We start from the raw sequence: 18,832 nt of genomic DNA, 5'->3' as shown, positions 1-18,832 counted from the left end.
GTCCCTCATTCACCATGCCGTTTAAGGGGTTCACTACCTTCAAAGAAAAATTCCTGAAGCCTGGAAAGGAGGGTGTGAAGAATGCGGTTGGAGACTCGCTGGGCATTTTCCAAAGGTAAAAGTTTTGATTGCTAAGTTCAAGTTTAAGGCTTAATTCTACCTTGTGGGCTAAACAGATCAGGCAGTGTAGTATGTTTATAAGAGATTTTAAGAGAAATCCCAAATCTATGTGTTGAGACTAGAACACACCCAGAGATGTATTCCATTCCCTCAGTGGGACTGAAAGGAAATTGAAGAAATAAAATGTGGTATAAAGGGGGTACCCTATAACTCTGAGCTAGAGAAGATTGGGGGGAGGGCATTACATTTCCTGCTAAGATGGCAATGCTGAAGGTGGACAGGACTTCTGGTTAAAATGCAGCTCTCGTGCAAAATTTGATTACCCTCTAAATGATGAATAGTCTTAATTCTATTACTGTAAATGGGGATGACATCACTTTGCACTATTTCAGAAAGGTCTTTCCAGCTTTCTTTATGTTACTTACACTTGTGTCATAAGAGCACTGCAGTATTTTATGATGTGAATGGACCACGATTTATTTAACCATTCCCCTTCTCCCAGAACATTTAGGTAGCTCTAGCTTTTGTTTTGTTTTGTTTTTACAGATAATGCTATTTTGAATAGTTGCTCAGTAAGATGAGTTGTTTGGGTTGCACTTTAATATTAAGTTTCTAATGAAATATTTCAGTACAAAATTTCACAATTTAAAATACAAGTGTTTTAAACTTAGAAATTACCGAGGTATCTCCACGTGTAATTTTTCTAAGGTCAGAAGGATAAAGTGTTAATAGTTTGAGCATAATAAAATCAGGTCATCAAAAAGCAAAAGCCCATCATTCACATTTAGAGGGAAGCAAAGATTAAGGATTTGTGTCATGGGAAATGGAGGATTCTCAGAGCTTGTGCAAAAAGAAAGAAAACCATTTTCAAAAGTATAGTTCAATGTGTGATTATCAAAAGAAATGCTTCTAAAAAACTATCTGGTGATGATTAAATAGTTTCAAATATTTGAAAGGATGGGACATTTTAATTTATGGGTTTTGAAAAGAGACACTAAGTTTCTGTGTATCTTTTGTGATAAGAATTGGTGTTTTTTTTTTTTCTTTGAACATAAAATACAAGTGATTCATCAGTTTTATCACCATGTAAACAAAAGTAAGCTCCCTTTCTTAAGATCTGAGTATTCTGATTGTGGTGGTCTGATCACTTCTCCTTAGGAATGAGAAAATATCTATTATATACTTATGTGTATATATATATATGTATATATACATATATACACACATATACATATGTATTATATATATATATATATATTTATGTGTGTGTGTATACATACACACACACCTTGTCAGTTTCAAATAGATTTTGATAAGTATTTGTGGTTGCTTAAATTTGAAAAGTTGATTCATAAAGAGAACCTCTCTGCAAAATGCATTAAATCGAACCTCTCCTTAAGTGTATGGACTAATGCAGTGGTATTTAATTTAATACTTAATTTAATAATTTCATTATACTTAAATAATCACAATTCTCTTAAGCCTGAGTGTCCTAAAAGATAGTGGAAAGGAACCAGATGGTTTCCTCGATGGCGAAATCATTCTTTAAAAAAAATTTTTAAGCAAATATTGTTAGAAAAATTGAATTGAGTACCTGGTTGAAATTTCCTCTTGATCCAAAGTTTTACCAGACCCACAATAAACCTTTAGTAGATTGAATGCTAGTTCATTACCAAGAGTAATGCCTAGGAAATGCTTACAACAGGTTCTCGTGAACATAATGATTTTTTTTTTACCCCAGTGCCCCATCAGACAATTTCTAATTTCTCTGTACTTGAGTTTGGATCCCAATTCTGCTACTTTATTACTTTATTTGGGCAATTCTCATTGATTCCCTGGGCCTCGGAATCCTGTTCTGTAAGATGAGAGTGTGCACAGATGACTTCTTAGGTTCTTTAATGCTCTGAATCTATGCTTCCATGATAATCTAACCACACAAAAGAGTTCCTCCCCTTTCTTAAATAGGACAGTCAATATGACTTAAATTGCTGTAGAAGCAAGGCAGGAAGCCTTCAATGAACAAATTAAAAAGTCCCATTTGGAAACTCTCCTTATTACAGCATTTATAAATATTATATTGTCACACAGATTGGGATGATTGTTTTCAAGATGTTAGAAATTTGCCATTCTGATAATATTGATGAGTTGGTGGGGTTTTTTAAATTATGTTTGGTTTCTTATAGGTGTATTATCTTTCCCCTTTCCCACCCACCTACCCCAAATTTTTGATCTGAAAAACAAAGACCTCAGTATTCTTGAATCCCCATGCTGGTTACAAGCAATTAGGCTAGCAGGTGACTTTAAAGTATGTATCTAAACAACTTCCTGATCTCTTAGGGAATATAATCTTCTCTCTAGTATGAATTGTTTCATGGAAAAGAGATCAGAGGAATACTTCTGAAAGTCTTCCTTGAATAATGCCTAGACATGGGTTATGTGATAGCTGCGAGAGTGTTATAGAAATAACAAACATACAATTCTTCCCCCATCCCTTAGTACTTTATCTCAGCTCCTTCTGCCTTTGCTTGCCATTTAGAACAGGGGTTATTAACATGAGGTCCAACCTTTTTTTTCCTTTTTTTTAACCTTAATTCTATTCCTTAGCTTGCCTTGCTAATACTTTATCCGTGCCCCTTCCCCACCCCCCGCATGAATCCTTCCCTTATCTTTCCCCCCCATCTTTTCCTTCTCTCTTTATCCCATTCCCAGTATTCTACACACCTTATCTCACTCCCTTTAATCTACTACACCCTTTTTTGTTCTACTTATTCTATCCCTGTCCTTCCTTTTTTATCCCTTTCCCATTAATCTGTACATCTAGTTTCACAGACATAAATCTATACACTCTTCTATATACTATCTCCATGGTGTATGTATGTATATATATTTATGTGTGTGTGTATGTATATATGCATGTTTCCATATTTAACCCATTCCCAATGTAAGTTTTCAGAAATACCAGTCCTCCTCCTCCTCCATCTAATGCCTTTATATTGTTTTTTCCTCTATGAGATTCAACTTTTAAAAATTATGTTTAAAACTATATTTCGATATAATTGATTTCCTTTGCAATCCAATGCCTTTTATATATTTAAAAAATATGATTCTAAGAAGGCATCTATGCATAGCTATTACTAGACTGCTATCAAAGGGGGCCAATTCACAAAAAAACTTTAAGAGATATTGGAAAAAGAAATAATAACAACAATAATCATTATAAGTGGCATTTAGGAGAAGGAGGGAAACATAATGCATAGAAGAATTAAATCTTGTCTCTGAAACATACTAGCTCTGTGACCAGGAACAAATCATTTCATCTCTCCTATCTGGGTTCCCCCAGGTTACCCAAGACAGAGGTTACAAATAAGTAGCTAGTCTATGTTAGTGGAAGAAATTAATTCCTCACTGAAAACATCACAGATTAAAAAAAAAAAAAAAAAAAGCAAATCACCAAATATCCTTACATTTATCTAGCACTTTGATGGTTTCCCAAATATTTTATATGTAGGCAGTGTGAAGTAGTGGAGAGGGCAATGGACTTACAGTCAGAAAGACTTAAATCCAGATTCGCCTTTGGATCCTGATTAGCTATGTGACACTCTCCACCCCACTCCCATGTCACTAAATCTCCCTGTGCTTCAGGTTCCAAATGTATAAGAAGAGACTATTTGTCTCAATCGGTACCCTTCACTGTCCTTTCTAACACTCGATCTATATCTTTTGAACTTTCTACAAGGGAGATTCCATAGGTATTATCAGTCTAGTTTTATAGATGAGAAAATGGCTCAAGGAAATGAAATAACTTTTCCATAGTTGTTTAGCTAGTTCCCATTTTGGATTTGAACCCAGGTCCTACTCTCTTGAAATCAGATCCACCAGATTTTGCTTCCTTTGAAAAGGGTTAGCTCAAGCTAATAAATGGTGGTCATAGCAAAACTTAATATTCCCGCCACCTTTGCTTCTTTAGGAGGAAATGCAATGGAAATTTAGTTTTTTCAGAGTTGAAGTTTCCTTAAAATTTGCATTTCTTTAGAATGGAAATAAGTTCCATGCATTGGCCCTTGCTCTCCACAAGGAGGAACAGTTGTACAGTTGCCTCTTTCCCAAGATCAAGATCTATGGCTTCCTTTTGCTCCGTGTAACTGTGACCTGATGGTTGTCACAGCTACATAGTCCCCATGGCAGGGGGCTGTGGTAAATGCTCTTGGACAGAAGCTTTCTCATCTGCAAAATGAGTCCAATGATACCTCGAGATCTTCTTCAGAGGGTTGATGTGAGAATCTAATGAGATAATATATCAAGTGCTTTGCAAACTTCAAAATGCTATATAAATTTCAGCGATTATTGTTATTGGGACCACCGGTGTCGGGTGGTGATTATTTCCATTTCTAATACACTATTTAAACTTTCACCTTTGGCAGCAAATGTAACAATTAGAAGGGCTACTGGGCTCAGTAATGAAAGAGAGATCCTTCATTTATGTAGTCTTCTGCATTGAACTGACATTCATCATCTTCACTGGGTAAAGTAATAGTGGAACCTCACTGTCTAACACAAGAGTTCTAATCTGGATCCATGAACTAGGTTTTATTTTTTTGTTTTTGCTGAGGCAATTGGGGTTGAGTGACTTGCCCAGGGTCACACAGTTAGGAAGTGTCAAGTATCTGAGACCAGATTTGAACTCAGGTCCTCTCTATCTACTATGTCATCTAGCTGCCCTTAGTTTTTTTTTCTTAAGATAATAGTTTGATGATTCCATTTAACTTAGGATGGAAAATGCCATCTGCATTTAGAGAGAGAACCATAGAAACTGAGTATAGATTGAAGCATAGTATTTTCAGCTTTTTATTTGTTTGTTTGTTCTTTCTCTTGATTTTTTCCCCTCTTTTGGTCTGATTTTTCTCACACAACATGACAAATATGTTTAAAACAATTGTACCTATTTAATCTAAACATTAACAAAAAGTTTGATAAGTATCTTTCAATACAATCGATATCTTTTGTAATCCTATGCATTTTTGCATTTAAAATCATCATTCTGAGAAGGGGTTTGTAGATTTCATCAGACTTCTGGGAGTTTCATGACTTAGAAAAATCTTAAGAACACTAGCTTTAAAAGATGGGTTAGATTTCCTTTCTTGAACTCTTAACATTTCCATTGCAATGCTCTGGGGGAAAATGCTTAAAAATTGGGTTTTATCTCATGTTCAGGGTCTTCACAAATTGGGGGATAGAAAGTCATTCAATGTATAATATATATCAGGTAAGTGCAGGTATTTATTTCCTATTCACAAACTAGTGTTTAATATAATCAATATTAATAATATTAATAAAATCATAATTTTAATAATAAAAGTTTAGTACCTGAAATGTAGAAGACCTGACTTGAAATCTGGCCTCTAAGCTGTGTGACCCTGAGCAAGTCACAAACCCTATTTGCTTCATATTTCTCATCTGTAAAATGAGCTGCAGAAGGAAGTGGTAAATCACTCCGGTCTTTGGCAAAAAAAATCCCAGTTGGGGTCACAGAGAGTTGTACGTGACTGAACAACAATAATATAAAAGGCTCTTTTACAAGCACATAATGACAAGATTTAAGCAATCGGTAATTTAGAATTACTGCGTATTCTCTTAGGAGTTGAGACTTAAAACCATTAAAAATAGATCATTTGGGAGAAAGTAAGGCTGGAAGTAGATGCTAATAATGCAGGAAAGATTCCAATCTTTGATTCCCAACCCCCCTAGCTAATGTAAATTACCCTTTGACACACAAATCCTGGTCCCTTTGAATTCCAATAGAAGGTCTGGACCTGTCCCAGCCCCACCCGGATCTGAGCCAACTCTAGGGCTACACCCCAAAGCCCCTCGAGCTAAGTCTCCGACTTAAAAGGACCACATTGGGAATCCCTCTTTGCAGAGATTCCAAACATGGTCGCTATGTGAGGACCCTCTGTCCACTGGACCCTCTGTCCAGTGCCCTCCTTATCTCTACCTTCACCTATCTCCTACTCCTAAACTCAATAATAAACCTCTTTTATCAGTCTAGTTCTCTGGGCCAATAAATGCCTTTATTGGGAATCGCTACTAGACCTCATATACCGCCGTATCCTTGGACCAAATCCAAGGGAGTTGCAGGGGAACTCTGTTTGACTCTCTGTACCCCAAACCTGCCACTAGACCTTAACTAAACCCTAATTTCATTTAGGTACCCCAAATGTAGACCAAAACATGTGGTCTACACCTCAACATTTGGTTCCTGACCTCAACACTATTATGATCATTTTACAAAGGAGGAAACTGAGGTTGAAAGAAGTGGTAGGGTCATGTAGCACGCTAGTTCTAGAGTTAGAGCTCTTGTTTTTATGTATGAGTAAACTATCAGTCCTAGAGATAGTGGCTCTCCTTGTTCTAGAGGGTTTATAGTGGAATTCCAATCCAAGATTTTCTATTTTCAAATTCAGCACTCTACCTAGAGTACCACAAGTAAATTAGGAGGCAAGTTTCAGTTCAATAGAAAAGAAAGTCCATTCATTTAATCATTGAGGACTTTTCAATCATAAAATAGGAGACCTTGTGAAGTAGTGAGTTTCCTGTCCTAGAAATGTATTATATTTCCAAATTGGAAGGGACCTTGGAAATGGGGAAAATCAGAATTTGAACTCATATTCTGTCTCCAAATATATTGCTTTTTTCCGGTATTCTAGCTCTGTCATTTTAACAAATAAAGGGAGTTACCTTGAAATCACACAGACATTTCCACAGAAGAATTTTGAACTTTTGTGCTATGACTCTAGAGTCAACATTTCTTCCACTTGATAACATTGACTCCCTCGGCACATCACTGCTGTGCTGGAGCAAAAGAAAAATCAAAGGTGGAAGTAGAAAGCCAACTATAGTATGTTAAAGGTAAGTTAGCACATGGGTTGAATAAAATGGAAGTGCTTTCACTGTTGGTCCAGATTTTTTCCCCCCAAGTTTTTCCACAATTACTGTGAACATTTGAACTGTGAGTAAATACTTTTGGCAGTTCCCAAGGGCTGAAGTACATGTCTCATTAGCATTCCTTCAGAAGTGGGGCTCCCTGTTCCGTAGATAATTGTCTATGGAGAAGGAAGGCTTACACTAATGGAGCCGACAGAGCTCCCTCACCTGTATTTAGAGAAATAACAAGAGTTTGGCATCTCTGTGAAGAATGTAGTTCAAAAGACTGAACAAATCTCAAGACCTGTTCTTGAGAGGCCTCAAGAGTAAAAGAAATGGGGCAGCTACGTAATGCAATGGGTAGACCACCAGCCCTGAAGTCAGGAGGACCGAGTTCAAATGTGATCTCAGACTCTTAATACTTCCTAGCTGTGTGACTCTGGGCAAGTCACTTAACCCCAATTGCCTCAGGGGAAAAAAAAGAGTAAAAGAAGCTTTGAGAGAAGGTCATTAAAATCCTTAGATTGTAAGCTCCTTAATAATCAACAATAAATGTTGATTGACAAACTCAGTGACTAATTCTTAGGAAGAAATTCATTTCTGAGTGATAACTAAATATCTTAGTGCTTGGGGCAAGAGGCCCAAAGGGTTACCTCTGTTGCTGGGTCATGATGTAGGGGACCATGGATCCCAGGCTACCTTGGGGTGGTAAGCATAGGTGAAAGAGCAGCTCAAGGCAGAATGATTAAAGGACTTGTAAATGCAGTTATTGTTAGAAAATTCTGAGACCTGAGCCAAAGTTCTGGTTACCAGCTGTACTTTCTTTTTTTTCCCAATTAAGTACTTTGCTGAAGACTCACCATAGTATAGGGGTGATATTGAGTTTTCAAAAGTTATCATAGAAAAGCAGAGACTTCAGCCGCTTCTTTCACACTGGGAAGGGTTGGAGGACCAGCCTAGCTAAACTCCAAGAACCTCTCCACTTGTAGGCTGGCCTTTAAGTAATGGATTCTTCTTGTTTGGCTTCAGAAACTCATAAAATCAAGAAAATTAGTAAGGAAATAATCATTTTTGTTCACTGAATCATAGATCTCGAGCCTTAAGAAACCTTAGAGGACATTAGTCCAAATCCCTCATTTTACAAGTAAGGAAACTGAGGCCTGTTGAAGTGAGAGGACTTGTCCAAAGTTACACATGAAGGGCAAACATCATAGATGGGATTTTTGAACCTATGTGTTGTTTGATCCAGGATCACTGTTTTTCCTCAGTGCATAGTTGTTCCAGGATAGACTCACCTTCTATTCCTGGAGGTTTTTTCAAGCTATTGGCAATTTCCAAAATTTATCTATTAAACAAAATCTTAGAGGGACCTTAGAAGCAATCTAATCTTTCCTATCCACAATATCCACCTACCTATCTCCCCTGCTCCCTCTCCCGGGTGCTAATGTTTTCCCTCTTTCTCATTCTCTTGTATTTATTTTGTATATGTGACCATGAGGAGGCTCATCTAAGAGAGGATTGGACCTAAAATTAGGAAGATCTGAATTCAAATACACATTTACTCACTACTTGTGTGACCCCAAGAAAATCACTTAATGTCTCTTTTCCTCAATTTCATCAACAGTAAAATGGGATAACAACAGCAAGTACCTCCTAGGGTTGTGAGAATAAAAATGATACTATTCATATTGCAACTATAATATTTGTAAATGCTTAGCACAATGCCTGACATATGGTAGGTACTACACAAATACCATCTCTCTCCTCCCCTTTTTTTCCCTTTCCTCTTTCTCTTTCACCTTCCTTCTTATCTTTCTTCTTCCTTCCCCTTCTCTTTGTCCTCCTCTTCATCCTCTTCTTCCTCCTCCTCTTCTCTCTCCTCTTCCTCCTCCTTCTCCTTATCTTTTCTTCCTTTCTTTTCTTTTGTTTTTCCTTCTCTTCCCTTTTTTTCTCTTTTTCTTTTTCTTCTTCCTCCTCTTTTTCCTTCTCTTTCTCCTCATCTCTCAATGAGGAAGCTTTCTCTGCCAGTATTTATTAACATCTGCTCTTCAACTTAGCATCTTAAGAATTTTTAAGGGCCTAACATATGAAATGACTCTCCTAAGGTCACACAGCTAGTATGTGTCAGAAGTAGGACTATCTTGCCATTAACCATGCTGAGTTATAAGTATTCTTAGAAAGCAAAAGTAAACTGTAGCTCAGCCCTTCAGGCAAAGCCCCCAAGTTTATGAGGTATAAATTAAGGACATTTTGCTGAACTATTAAGTTAACATTTCAAGTGATTTCTTGAATGTTTCTGGGCATCACCAAGTACTGGCTGGAGAATGGCCACTTGGTTGATTCAGACATTTCAAACTCAATGTGTCTAAAAATGGAGTATATTATCTTCCTTCTGCCCTGTTTCCTCAAATACTTCTTCCTTTGAATTCACCAAGGTCACACAGATACCAAGTGTCACAAGGGGGATTTGAATCCAGGTCTTCTCATCCCAGAACCAGTGCACTTTTTCCAGAAGCAATTTCAAATTCTTGCCTCTGATGGCAGTTATAGGACCACTGACACGAAATTACTTTAATTGTACTTTGAGCCAGGACAGCAGATGACTCCCCTTCTAAGAAGTAGCATTCTAGGAAGTCAATAAGTCGACTTCAAAGGCCCCATCATCCTTTTAGATGCAACTTTGCAACTTTGGGGTAATCTTTGACCCTTTCTCTTACCCATCTCCATTCCGCATTTATCTCAAATCAATTGCCAAGTCTTCTCAAATCCCCCTTTACAACTCTTGCATTTGTGTCTTTCACTTTACTCATATAATGACCTTCAGGGGGCCATCTCCATTTCTGATCTATATCTGGTCACTGGAACCAGATGGCTCTGGAGAAGAAAATAAGGCTGGTGGCAGCACAGCCTCCCCCTTACTCAAAACCAATTCATTTGCATGTCATAGCATCATGTTCCTGATGTCATAGTTCTTTTCCAGAATGACAACAAAAATGCCTTCCAAGTTCAGGATTTCTCTATCTCTGATAGAGACCTGAACTGGTCTGTTGCAATAGCCACCTATGTGATCTCTCTGTCTACAAGCTTCCTTCACTCCTTACTTCCCTCCCTCCCTCCTTCTCTCCTTTCTTCCCTTCCTTTTTTCTTCCTTCCCTCCCTTCCTCCCAAATCAATACTTCTTCCTCTACCTTTTACCTTAACAACATACTGTTTTTGAACCTCAAAATACAACAGTGAAAAGATTTTGATGGAGGCCATTGTTTGACAGCCCAGAAGTTATCTTCCTGGTGGTTTGCACTTTGGACAAGATATTTGCTGGACCTAATCAGTTCAGCATTTCTCAAGTGTTATCTGTGAGAGGTTGTTTTTCATAGCTTTCTGCAACCCTTTGAAAAGAAAACGATATACCTGTTAGTTTTTGACAAATTGTGGGGTTTTTTCTATTTTCTTTCTTTTTAAACTCTTCATTAAAAGAGATGATTCACAGGAGAAGGAGAGGGAGGAGGGATATAACTGGAGAAGAAGGTGATGCAAAAGGCATCAACAACAATAATAACACCACCAGAAATGATGAGTGTGGATTTGTGTGTTTAGCCCATGAGTACAACAAAATGACTCAGAGCTCTTGTTGGCTGTGTGTGGAATTGTTGAACTCCTAGAATGCTACCTCATAAGAGTGTGTGAGTGTGTGTGTGTGTGTGTGTGTGTGTGTGTAGATTCACTTAGTGTCCATACCAAAGTGATTTATTGCCAACAGTACCATAACTAATGACTTCTGTATTAAAAGAGAGAATCTGAAATTGCCTCTAAAGAAAGAGTATTTGTAGAAACAGTCAAAAGCCCTGGGTTCAAATCTCTTAACACAGTAGCCTGTGTGACTTACCATGTCACTTGGTTGCCCTGGATCTCAGCATTCCCTTCTGAGAAGTGAGGGTATTGGATCAGATGACCTCAAGTTCTGGGATGTTAATGACATGACCTGTTTGCAAAGATCAATGTATATTTTATATACTTTCTACTCTGTTTTGCATGACTTGAGCAAATACTTCATTTTCTCCACTCTTGTCATGGCTAATTACTAGTCACCTGGCTGCTAAAGGGATAAACACACATACATGGGTATATGTAGGTATAGAGATATAAATATATAGATATAGATGGGTAGATAGCTATATAGGTAGACATAGATAAATATATAGAGATATATGGATAGATACACACACACACACACACATCAGTGTGAATCAAAGCAGTATCTGAAATGACCAGGGTCTGTAAGGATTTAAATTATTTTAGGATGAACAAATGGCATATGTATCAGAGCAAATGTTACCATCTTCTTGTTCCAATTAACATGCGCTTGGAGCCTGCAAATTGCCGGGAGCATGAGGAGTTGCCAAGATTGTACTTTAGGGAGGTTGGATGGTTAATGACTTATATTTTAGCTGAACTCTCCCATTAACTATTTGGCTTCCTTACAATGGAAGGAACACTGGTTTTTGAGTCAGGGGACTTGGTTGTTAATTGTCTGCTTAACTGGAGAAGGAAGAGACAAAGTCAGAGGCAGAACATTTCTATAAATACCATTACAAGTGTTGCCAATGGGAAAGGTACAAAGAATTTTTCTTCTTGATAAATGATGTTTAGGTTGAGTTACAGTCTCTTTTTTAAATGAATGAAGAATAATGTATGTGTGCCTCAATTGAAACACGGTTTTTTCCTTAAAAATTCAAAATTCTTTCTTTCTGGAAAAGTGAGCCTAACCCGCCCTCCCAATGGGAGACCAATGAAGAAAGTGAAATTATACCAGCCCCATGACTTCTATTTCTCCACTACATCACTCTGCTTCTCATATATTGAATAGTTTTGTTTGAAATAATTTGTTAAATGGAATACTTCTGAAATAAGGCCTACCGAAGGTATTATGGAAAAAACTATCATGTAATAAAATTCTCCAACCAAATAATTTTAATAAAAAAAGAAGGCAATAAATGCAATGAGTCAATTTGAACTCTTGCTATATAAAGGGATGAATGACAGCATTCAAGAAAATTTTGCTCTGTAATTGAATTCTTAATTTAAGAATGTACGTCAAGTTACTTATGGATCCACTGACCACCTCTGTATCTTTCTGGACCAAAATTCCCATATTCCCTAGCCAATGATCCCCTATTTGGTTATTTCCCTCTATTAGAATGTTAACTCTGATTATTGACATGGCGATAGCAAGATTATATGAATAAGATCAATTCTGAAAAACGTGCCTCTTTTCAACAATGAGATGATTGAGGCCAGTTCCAATGATCTTGTGATGAAGAAAACTGTGGGAACTGAGGGTAGATCACAAAATAGTATTTTCAATCTTTTTGTTCTTTGCTTGCATTTTGTTTTCTTTCTCATATTTTTTTCCTTTTTGATCTGATTTTTCTTGTGCAGGATGATCATTGTAGAAATATGAATACATATATTGGATTTAACATGTATTTTAACATGTTTAACATATATTGGATTACTTGCCATCTGGGGTGGTGGTGAGGGGAAGGGAGGAAAATTTGGAACACAAAGTTTTGCAAGGATCAGTGTGGAAAAATTATCCACGCTTATATTTTGAAAATAAAAAGCTTTAATAAAAAAAGAAAAAAAAACTGTTGACTCCTTGAGAGCAGGGAATATCTTGGGGAAGGGAAGAGGAAGGGAACATGTATTTATCAATCACTTACTGTGTACCAGGCACTGTGCTAAGAGTTTTACAAATATCTCATTTGATCCTTACAATCCTCTGGGAAGTAGATATTATTATCCCTATTTTACAGATGGAGAAACCATAGTGGACAGAAGTTTAGCAAGCCCCAGAGTCATATAGTTCACAAGTGAGGTTGAATTTGAACTCGAGTTTTCCTCATTCTAGAACCAGTGCTCACTGTTAGTGTTAGAACAGGACTTACACATTTTCCATGCATGACCCCTTTTTCACTTGAGAAAATTTTATACAACCCTGGAAACATAGGTACATAAAACAGGTATGCAAATCAAGCTTATACTTATAATAAATCATAAAGAAATTTATTTTAAAACAGTTCTTTGGTATGTAAATATATATAATTTTACCATTTATTAAAGATGAAAGCATATTTGCATACTAATGAGATGGAGGTGCTTTTTAATTTTTACATAAAGAATTAAATCTTGGCAGTATGTTTGATACCATTTACTGTTGCCAAATTCTTTGCAACCCTACATTCATTTACTTGACTCTCTATGGGATCACAACCCACAATTTAAGAGGCATTGTCCTAGAAGAAGTCATTAGGGAAATATATGCTAGGGAGAGAAGATGAGCCCTCTTTCAGAAAGTGAGAATGAGGAAAACCTGAATTCAAATTCAACATCGATTGTGAGCTATATGACTATAGCTTGTTAAACTTCTGTCCACTACAGTTTCTCCATCTGTGTTCCTCCATACTCTTGTAATGTCACATGATTCTCCACCTCCAAATTACCATGAAATTATTTGATCACTTTTGTATATATTGCATATGCTTCTACTGTCTCCTTAGAATGTAGACTTCTTAAAGTTAAAGGGTCTTTTATTTTTGTCTTTCTTCCTCTGATTGATTAGCCTATGTCAGAAGAAATGAGACTCTCTTAACAGGGGTCCTCAAACTACAGGCTGTGGGCCAGATGTGGTAGCTGAGGACATTTATCCCCCTCACCCAGGGCTATGAAGTTTCTTTATTTAAAGATCACAAAACAAAGTTTTTGTTTTTACTATAGTCCGGCCCTCCAACAGTCTGAGGGACAGTGAACTGGCCCCCTATTTTGAAAGTTTGAGGACCCCTGCTACGATAGTATTTTGGGTATATCCCCCTATGACGAACCTATGGGAGAACACATACAAGTACCACAGTGTGTGGGAGAGTGGCCACATGCACTACTGGAGGGCTTATCTAGCCATCAGATGGGTCAGGTGTATTTGCACATTAAGTCTTTGATCCAGATATTCAGAAGACAAAGACAGTACCTGAAACAGTCCCTGCCCTCAAGGAATTGATATTTTATTGGAGAAGAAAGCTTCTACCAATTAGAATCTATAAAAGACATTGTATCCCAAGTCTTAGGGCCGTTTAAAATTAATAAAGATCTGAATGAGAGTAAAAGATGGCAGGGATGCTAGGAAGAGGAGGAGATAGGCTGGTGGAGTGATGACTGAGTTGGTAGCAGGTGGATAGCTGGAGTAGTCCCCGCTCCTTTGTAATGTCAAAAGATCCTCCATCTTCTCATGTAAAGTTTGCATAAGAGCTTCCTATAAAACTCAAAATGGCACAAGAGTTTGTGGGCATCTTAAATATGCAAACTTCCCCTTAGCAAAATCAACACAGCAGACAAATTTCACAACATATGTTCTATTCTGTGCTTATAATTATCCACCTAATTACTAAAATGAAGGAGGTAAGATTTAAAAAAAACTTTTGAAAATGTATTGGATAAGGTTTCTTCATTATAGGAGAAATGCTGGGAGGAGGGTTGCAGCTAGGTGGCACAGTGGAGAGAGCACCAGCCCTAAAGTCAGGAGAACCTCAGAGGAAGAGAATTTTTTAAAAAAGGAAAATGAGCTCTGTGTACAAAAATTATTCAAAGCATGGGGCAAAAAAATGAGAAATTGAGGAGCTGCCCATCAATTTGAGAATGGCTCAATAAACTATAGTATTTGTTTGTGATGGAAAATTATTGTTCTATGGGAAATGATGAGCAGGATGTTCTCAGAAAAAAAGGAGAGTCCTCTCTTTTTACTTCAACTTACTTTTTATTGTAGTTTTTATTTTCATTAGGATGGGAAATCTATGTTTTCTTTCCCTACTTGACTTTTAGGGAAACGTTTTGTATAACTAGTGATTTCCTAATTGTTGATGGGGATGAGAGAACCTAGAACTCAAAAATTTTAAAAACCAATGTAAAAAAATTGTTTTGAATGTAACTGAGGGAAAATATTAAATAAGTAAATTAAAAATAAGAGTCAATCAATCAATCAATCAATCAGCATTTATTTGGACTTACTATGTTCCAGGTACTATGTTAAGTTGCTGTTATTGTTCAGTGGTGCCTGCCTCTTCAAGACCCTATTTGAGGTTTTCTTGGAGCTGTTTCCCATTTCTTTTTCTAACTCATTTTACAGATGAGGTAACTGAGGCAAATAAGGTTAATTGATTTGCCCAGGTCCATCCAGCTAGTAAGTGTCTGAGGCCAGATTTGAATTCATGAAAATGAATCTTCCTGGCTTTACACTAGCACTATCCACTCTGCCACCTAACTGTCAAAGAATTCAAAGAAAAGACTTTAATGAAAGATAACAAAAAGTTTACATTGTAACTGAGGTGATAAAATATACATAAATGGACACATATAAGAAAAATGCATAATAATAACTAGAAATCATATTACACTTTTAAGTTTGTGAAGCACTTTACATGTATTATCTTCTTTAATCCTCATAACAATCCAATGAGATAGATGCTAATGGGAATAATTATGGCCCCCTTTTACAGATGCAGAAATAGGCTGAGAGAAGTTTTGACTTGAAGGTGGAATCTTATAATTAATAAGTGTCAGAGGCAGAATTTGAACTCATGTCTTCTTGACTAATTCAAGTCAATTCATGATGTCACCTGGCTTCTCAAGGACATGGCAGATGGTAGCTAGTTAGATGACCTGCTCCTATAATTATAATTATTTTATTCCTTCCATGCTCAATAGAATTTCTTTAATTAAATCTAATCCTTTTTCTCCTGTTTCTTTTACTTGTTCAGAAAAATTGATGGGACCAATGTGGAGGAAGACAACATTGAGCTGAATGAAGATGGGCAGCCAGTGCAGGTTCCAACTCAGAGTGGCCCTCGATGTGACTGCTATTGCTGTGGGGTACCCAAGCGCTACATCATTGCCATCATGAGTGGCCTGGGTTTCTGCATTTCATTTGGGATTCGCTGTAACCTTGGCGTTGCCATTGTGGAGATGGTCAATAATAGTACTGTGTATATAGATGGGAAGCCAGAAGTCCAGGTAGGTGAATGTTTTATATGGTGAATTCATCCCCCTTAGATAATTCTTTGGTTAAACCCTTACCCTCAAATCACTAATTTCCAATTGGATGCTTTTGATGAGGTAGAGATTATAAGATGGAGTCCATTTCAGTTTATATGGAATGGTAGGGCTATCCTGATTATGTCATCCCATTTAGGCTAGAACAGTTAAACAAAAGGTGTTTATTAAATAGTCATCAAGGTAGTATGATATAATAGATAAGGCTGGTCTGAAAGCCAGGAAGACCTAAGTTCAAGTCCCAACTCTGACACGATATGGGAAGTGTGATTCTGAGTAAGCTTGTTGTAGATGGACTTCCAATGGTAAAAGAACTTTCTTTTCACCTAGAAATAATATGTGTCAGCAGGACTAGAATATAAGTCATTTTGACCACAGCTCCCATATTGAGGTCTAACAAGGCTCTTTTTTTTTTTTTTAAAGTCTTACCTCCTTCATTTTAGTAGTTAGGTGGACAGCTATAAGCACAGAATGAAACATTTATTGTGAAACTTGTCTGATGCATTGTTTTGTTTTGCTTACATTCTTCAGTTATGAAGAGAAATTGAGGCAGTTAAATGTGTTGCTCATGGCCATTATAGAAGCAGGATCTGAATTCAGATCATCCTGACTCCAATCCAACTTATTTGTCATGCTGACTCAGAGGCCATTTCTCCATCTTTGTCTTTCCTTAAAAACAAAATGTTCCAGACATCATTCTAGGCATTGGGGAAACAAAGTAAAAAATAAGCTCTATTTTGTATCAGGGAAGACATGGAATGGTTTACCATTTCCTTCTTCAGCTCATTTTATAGATAGGAAACTGAGGAAAACAGGGTTAAATGATCTGCCCAGGGTCACAAAGCTAGTAAGTGTCTGAAACCAAATTTGAACTCAGGAAGATGAGTTTTCCTGACTCCAGCTCTGGTGCTCTATCCAAAATCAGTTAGCATTTATTATGTGGTACTGTGTGCCAGAAATTGTGCTGAGCATTAGGAATATGAAGAAAGACAAGTTTCCTGTCCTTAGAAAACCTACAGTATAGGAAGGAAGAGAACTATGGAGATTGAATGTAAATCAACACATGCTATGTTCACTCCTTTTTTCTGTTTTTTCCTCTCTCTCCTGTATTTTTTCCCTTTTGTTCTGATTTTTTTTCTCTCAACACGGTTCATAAAGAAATATATATTTAAAAAGTTAACATGCATGTATAAACAGAAAAAAATAAATAAAATGTTAAAAATAAAATAAAATAACAGTAGACAAAAAAAAATCTTCATTTTACAGTTGAGAAAACTAAGGCAAACAAATGACAAATAATTTGCCTGGATCACAAAGCTAGCAAGGTCACATTTGAATTCAGGTCTTCCTGATTCCAGTCCCTGTGCTTTATCCATTGTGCCGCTTGCTACCTGTGACCTGTCACATAGTCAGAGAGGGTCAGGATTGAGACTGGTCTGAACTCCTAAGTCTTTTCCTACATGCAGTTTAAAGTCGTAGCTTCCATCCCTGGCTCCAACCCAACAGTGACCAAGAATATACTCATGGCTTTTCACCTCGTTTCCCATCATTTCCCCAACATTAACACATAATCATTGTGTGTTGCCTTCTATTAAATTATGTTTCTTGGGAGCAGAAACTGTCTTGGTTGTTTGTATTTATATCCCCAGTGTCTGGCATATAGTAAGTAGTTAATAAAGACTCTCCCTTCCTCTGTCTCCATTTCTCTCCTCTATCTCCTTCTCTTTATCTCTTTCTATTTCTTCTTCCCTTTATCTCCCTCCTTTTTCACTCTCCCATTCTCCATCTTCTCTTTATCTCTTTATCTCTGTCTCCTTTTCTCCTTCCTTTTTCTTTCTGCCTTTTCCCCCATCTCTCTTTCCCTCCTATCTCATCCTTCTTTCTCTTCAGAATGTGTGCATCTGTTTGTGTGTGTGTATGTATACACACATACTATATATCTACACTAACAGGGTGATTCAGAAGTCTATTAAAGCTTAAAACTGCATTAGTACTTTTTGGACATCTTATATAGATGTGTGTGTATGTATGTATATGTATGTGTGTACACAGAGAGAAACAGAGAGATAGAGACAGAGACAGAAATAGAAACATATGTACAGAGACAAAGTGTCACACAGAGAGAGAGACACATATATACATATGTACATATACACACATATAAAATATCTTTATATTTTTATTTGTTTAAATATACGGCTGTATTACATATAGGGGTATATTATATATTATACATATGCAAACACATCTCTCTCTCTCTTTCTCTCAATCTCTTTTTCTTTCTCTCTCTCTCTCTCTCTCTTTTTCTCTCTCTCTCTCAGGCTCTATCCAAAATAAAATAGATATTTAAATAACATTTTCATCCATATTTGTTTTTAAACCACTTTCATTTCCAAGTTGATATCTTCTGTATCTCTCCCCATGAACTTTTAGCAAAGAATAGAAAAGAATGATAAGAAGAGGGGAAAGACGGTCAGCAAAACTAACCAATACAGAAGCTCATTTCCATCCCTCAGTAGTTGCCCACTCTTCAGTAAAGGGAAGAAAGATACTTTCTTTAGTCAGAAACTACTGTGCTCTAACCAAATCTAGTTTAGGGGACTTTAGAAACATAGAAGATTTTAGGGTTTCAAGATGGAAGCTCCCTTTATTCCGGCAATCACAGGTTTTTGGTGGTGAATGGCCCACACTGAGC

The 18,832-nt window shown here is 36.9% G+C and overlaps 1 protein-coding gene across 2 annotated transcripts in view; it reads left to right on the top strand.

Moving 5' to 3' along the window:
- Positions 1-14: 14 nt before the first annotated feature.
- The window catches only part of SLC17A8 (solute carrier family 17 member 8), a 53,224-nt gene continuing 34,406 nt past the window's right edge, over positions 15-18,832 (top strand). For both annotated transcript variants that reach the window (XM_031938373.1, XM_003771063.2), the window contains exons 1-2: positions 15-115; positions 15,846-16,098. In XM_031938373.1, coding sequence (XP_031794233.1) covers positions 15-115; positions 15,846-16,098 — 354 coding nt within the window. The remainder of the gene's footprint in view (positions 116-15,845; positions 16,099-18,832) is intronic.

This window comes from Sarcophilus harrisii, chromosome 5, assembly GCF_902635505.1.
Source record: "Sarcophilus harrisii chromosome 5, mSarHar1.11, whole genome shotgun sequence".
Taxonomy (NCBI): Eukaryota; Metazoa; Chordata; class Mammalia; order Dasyuromorphia; family Dasyuridae; genus Sarcophilus; species Sarcophilus harrisii.
This window is presented reverse-complemented; position numbering and strand designations above follow the sequence as displayed.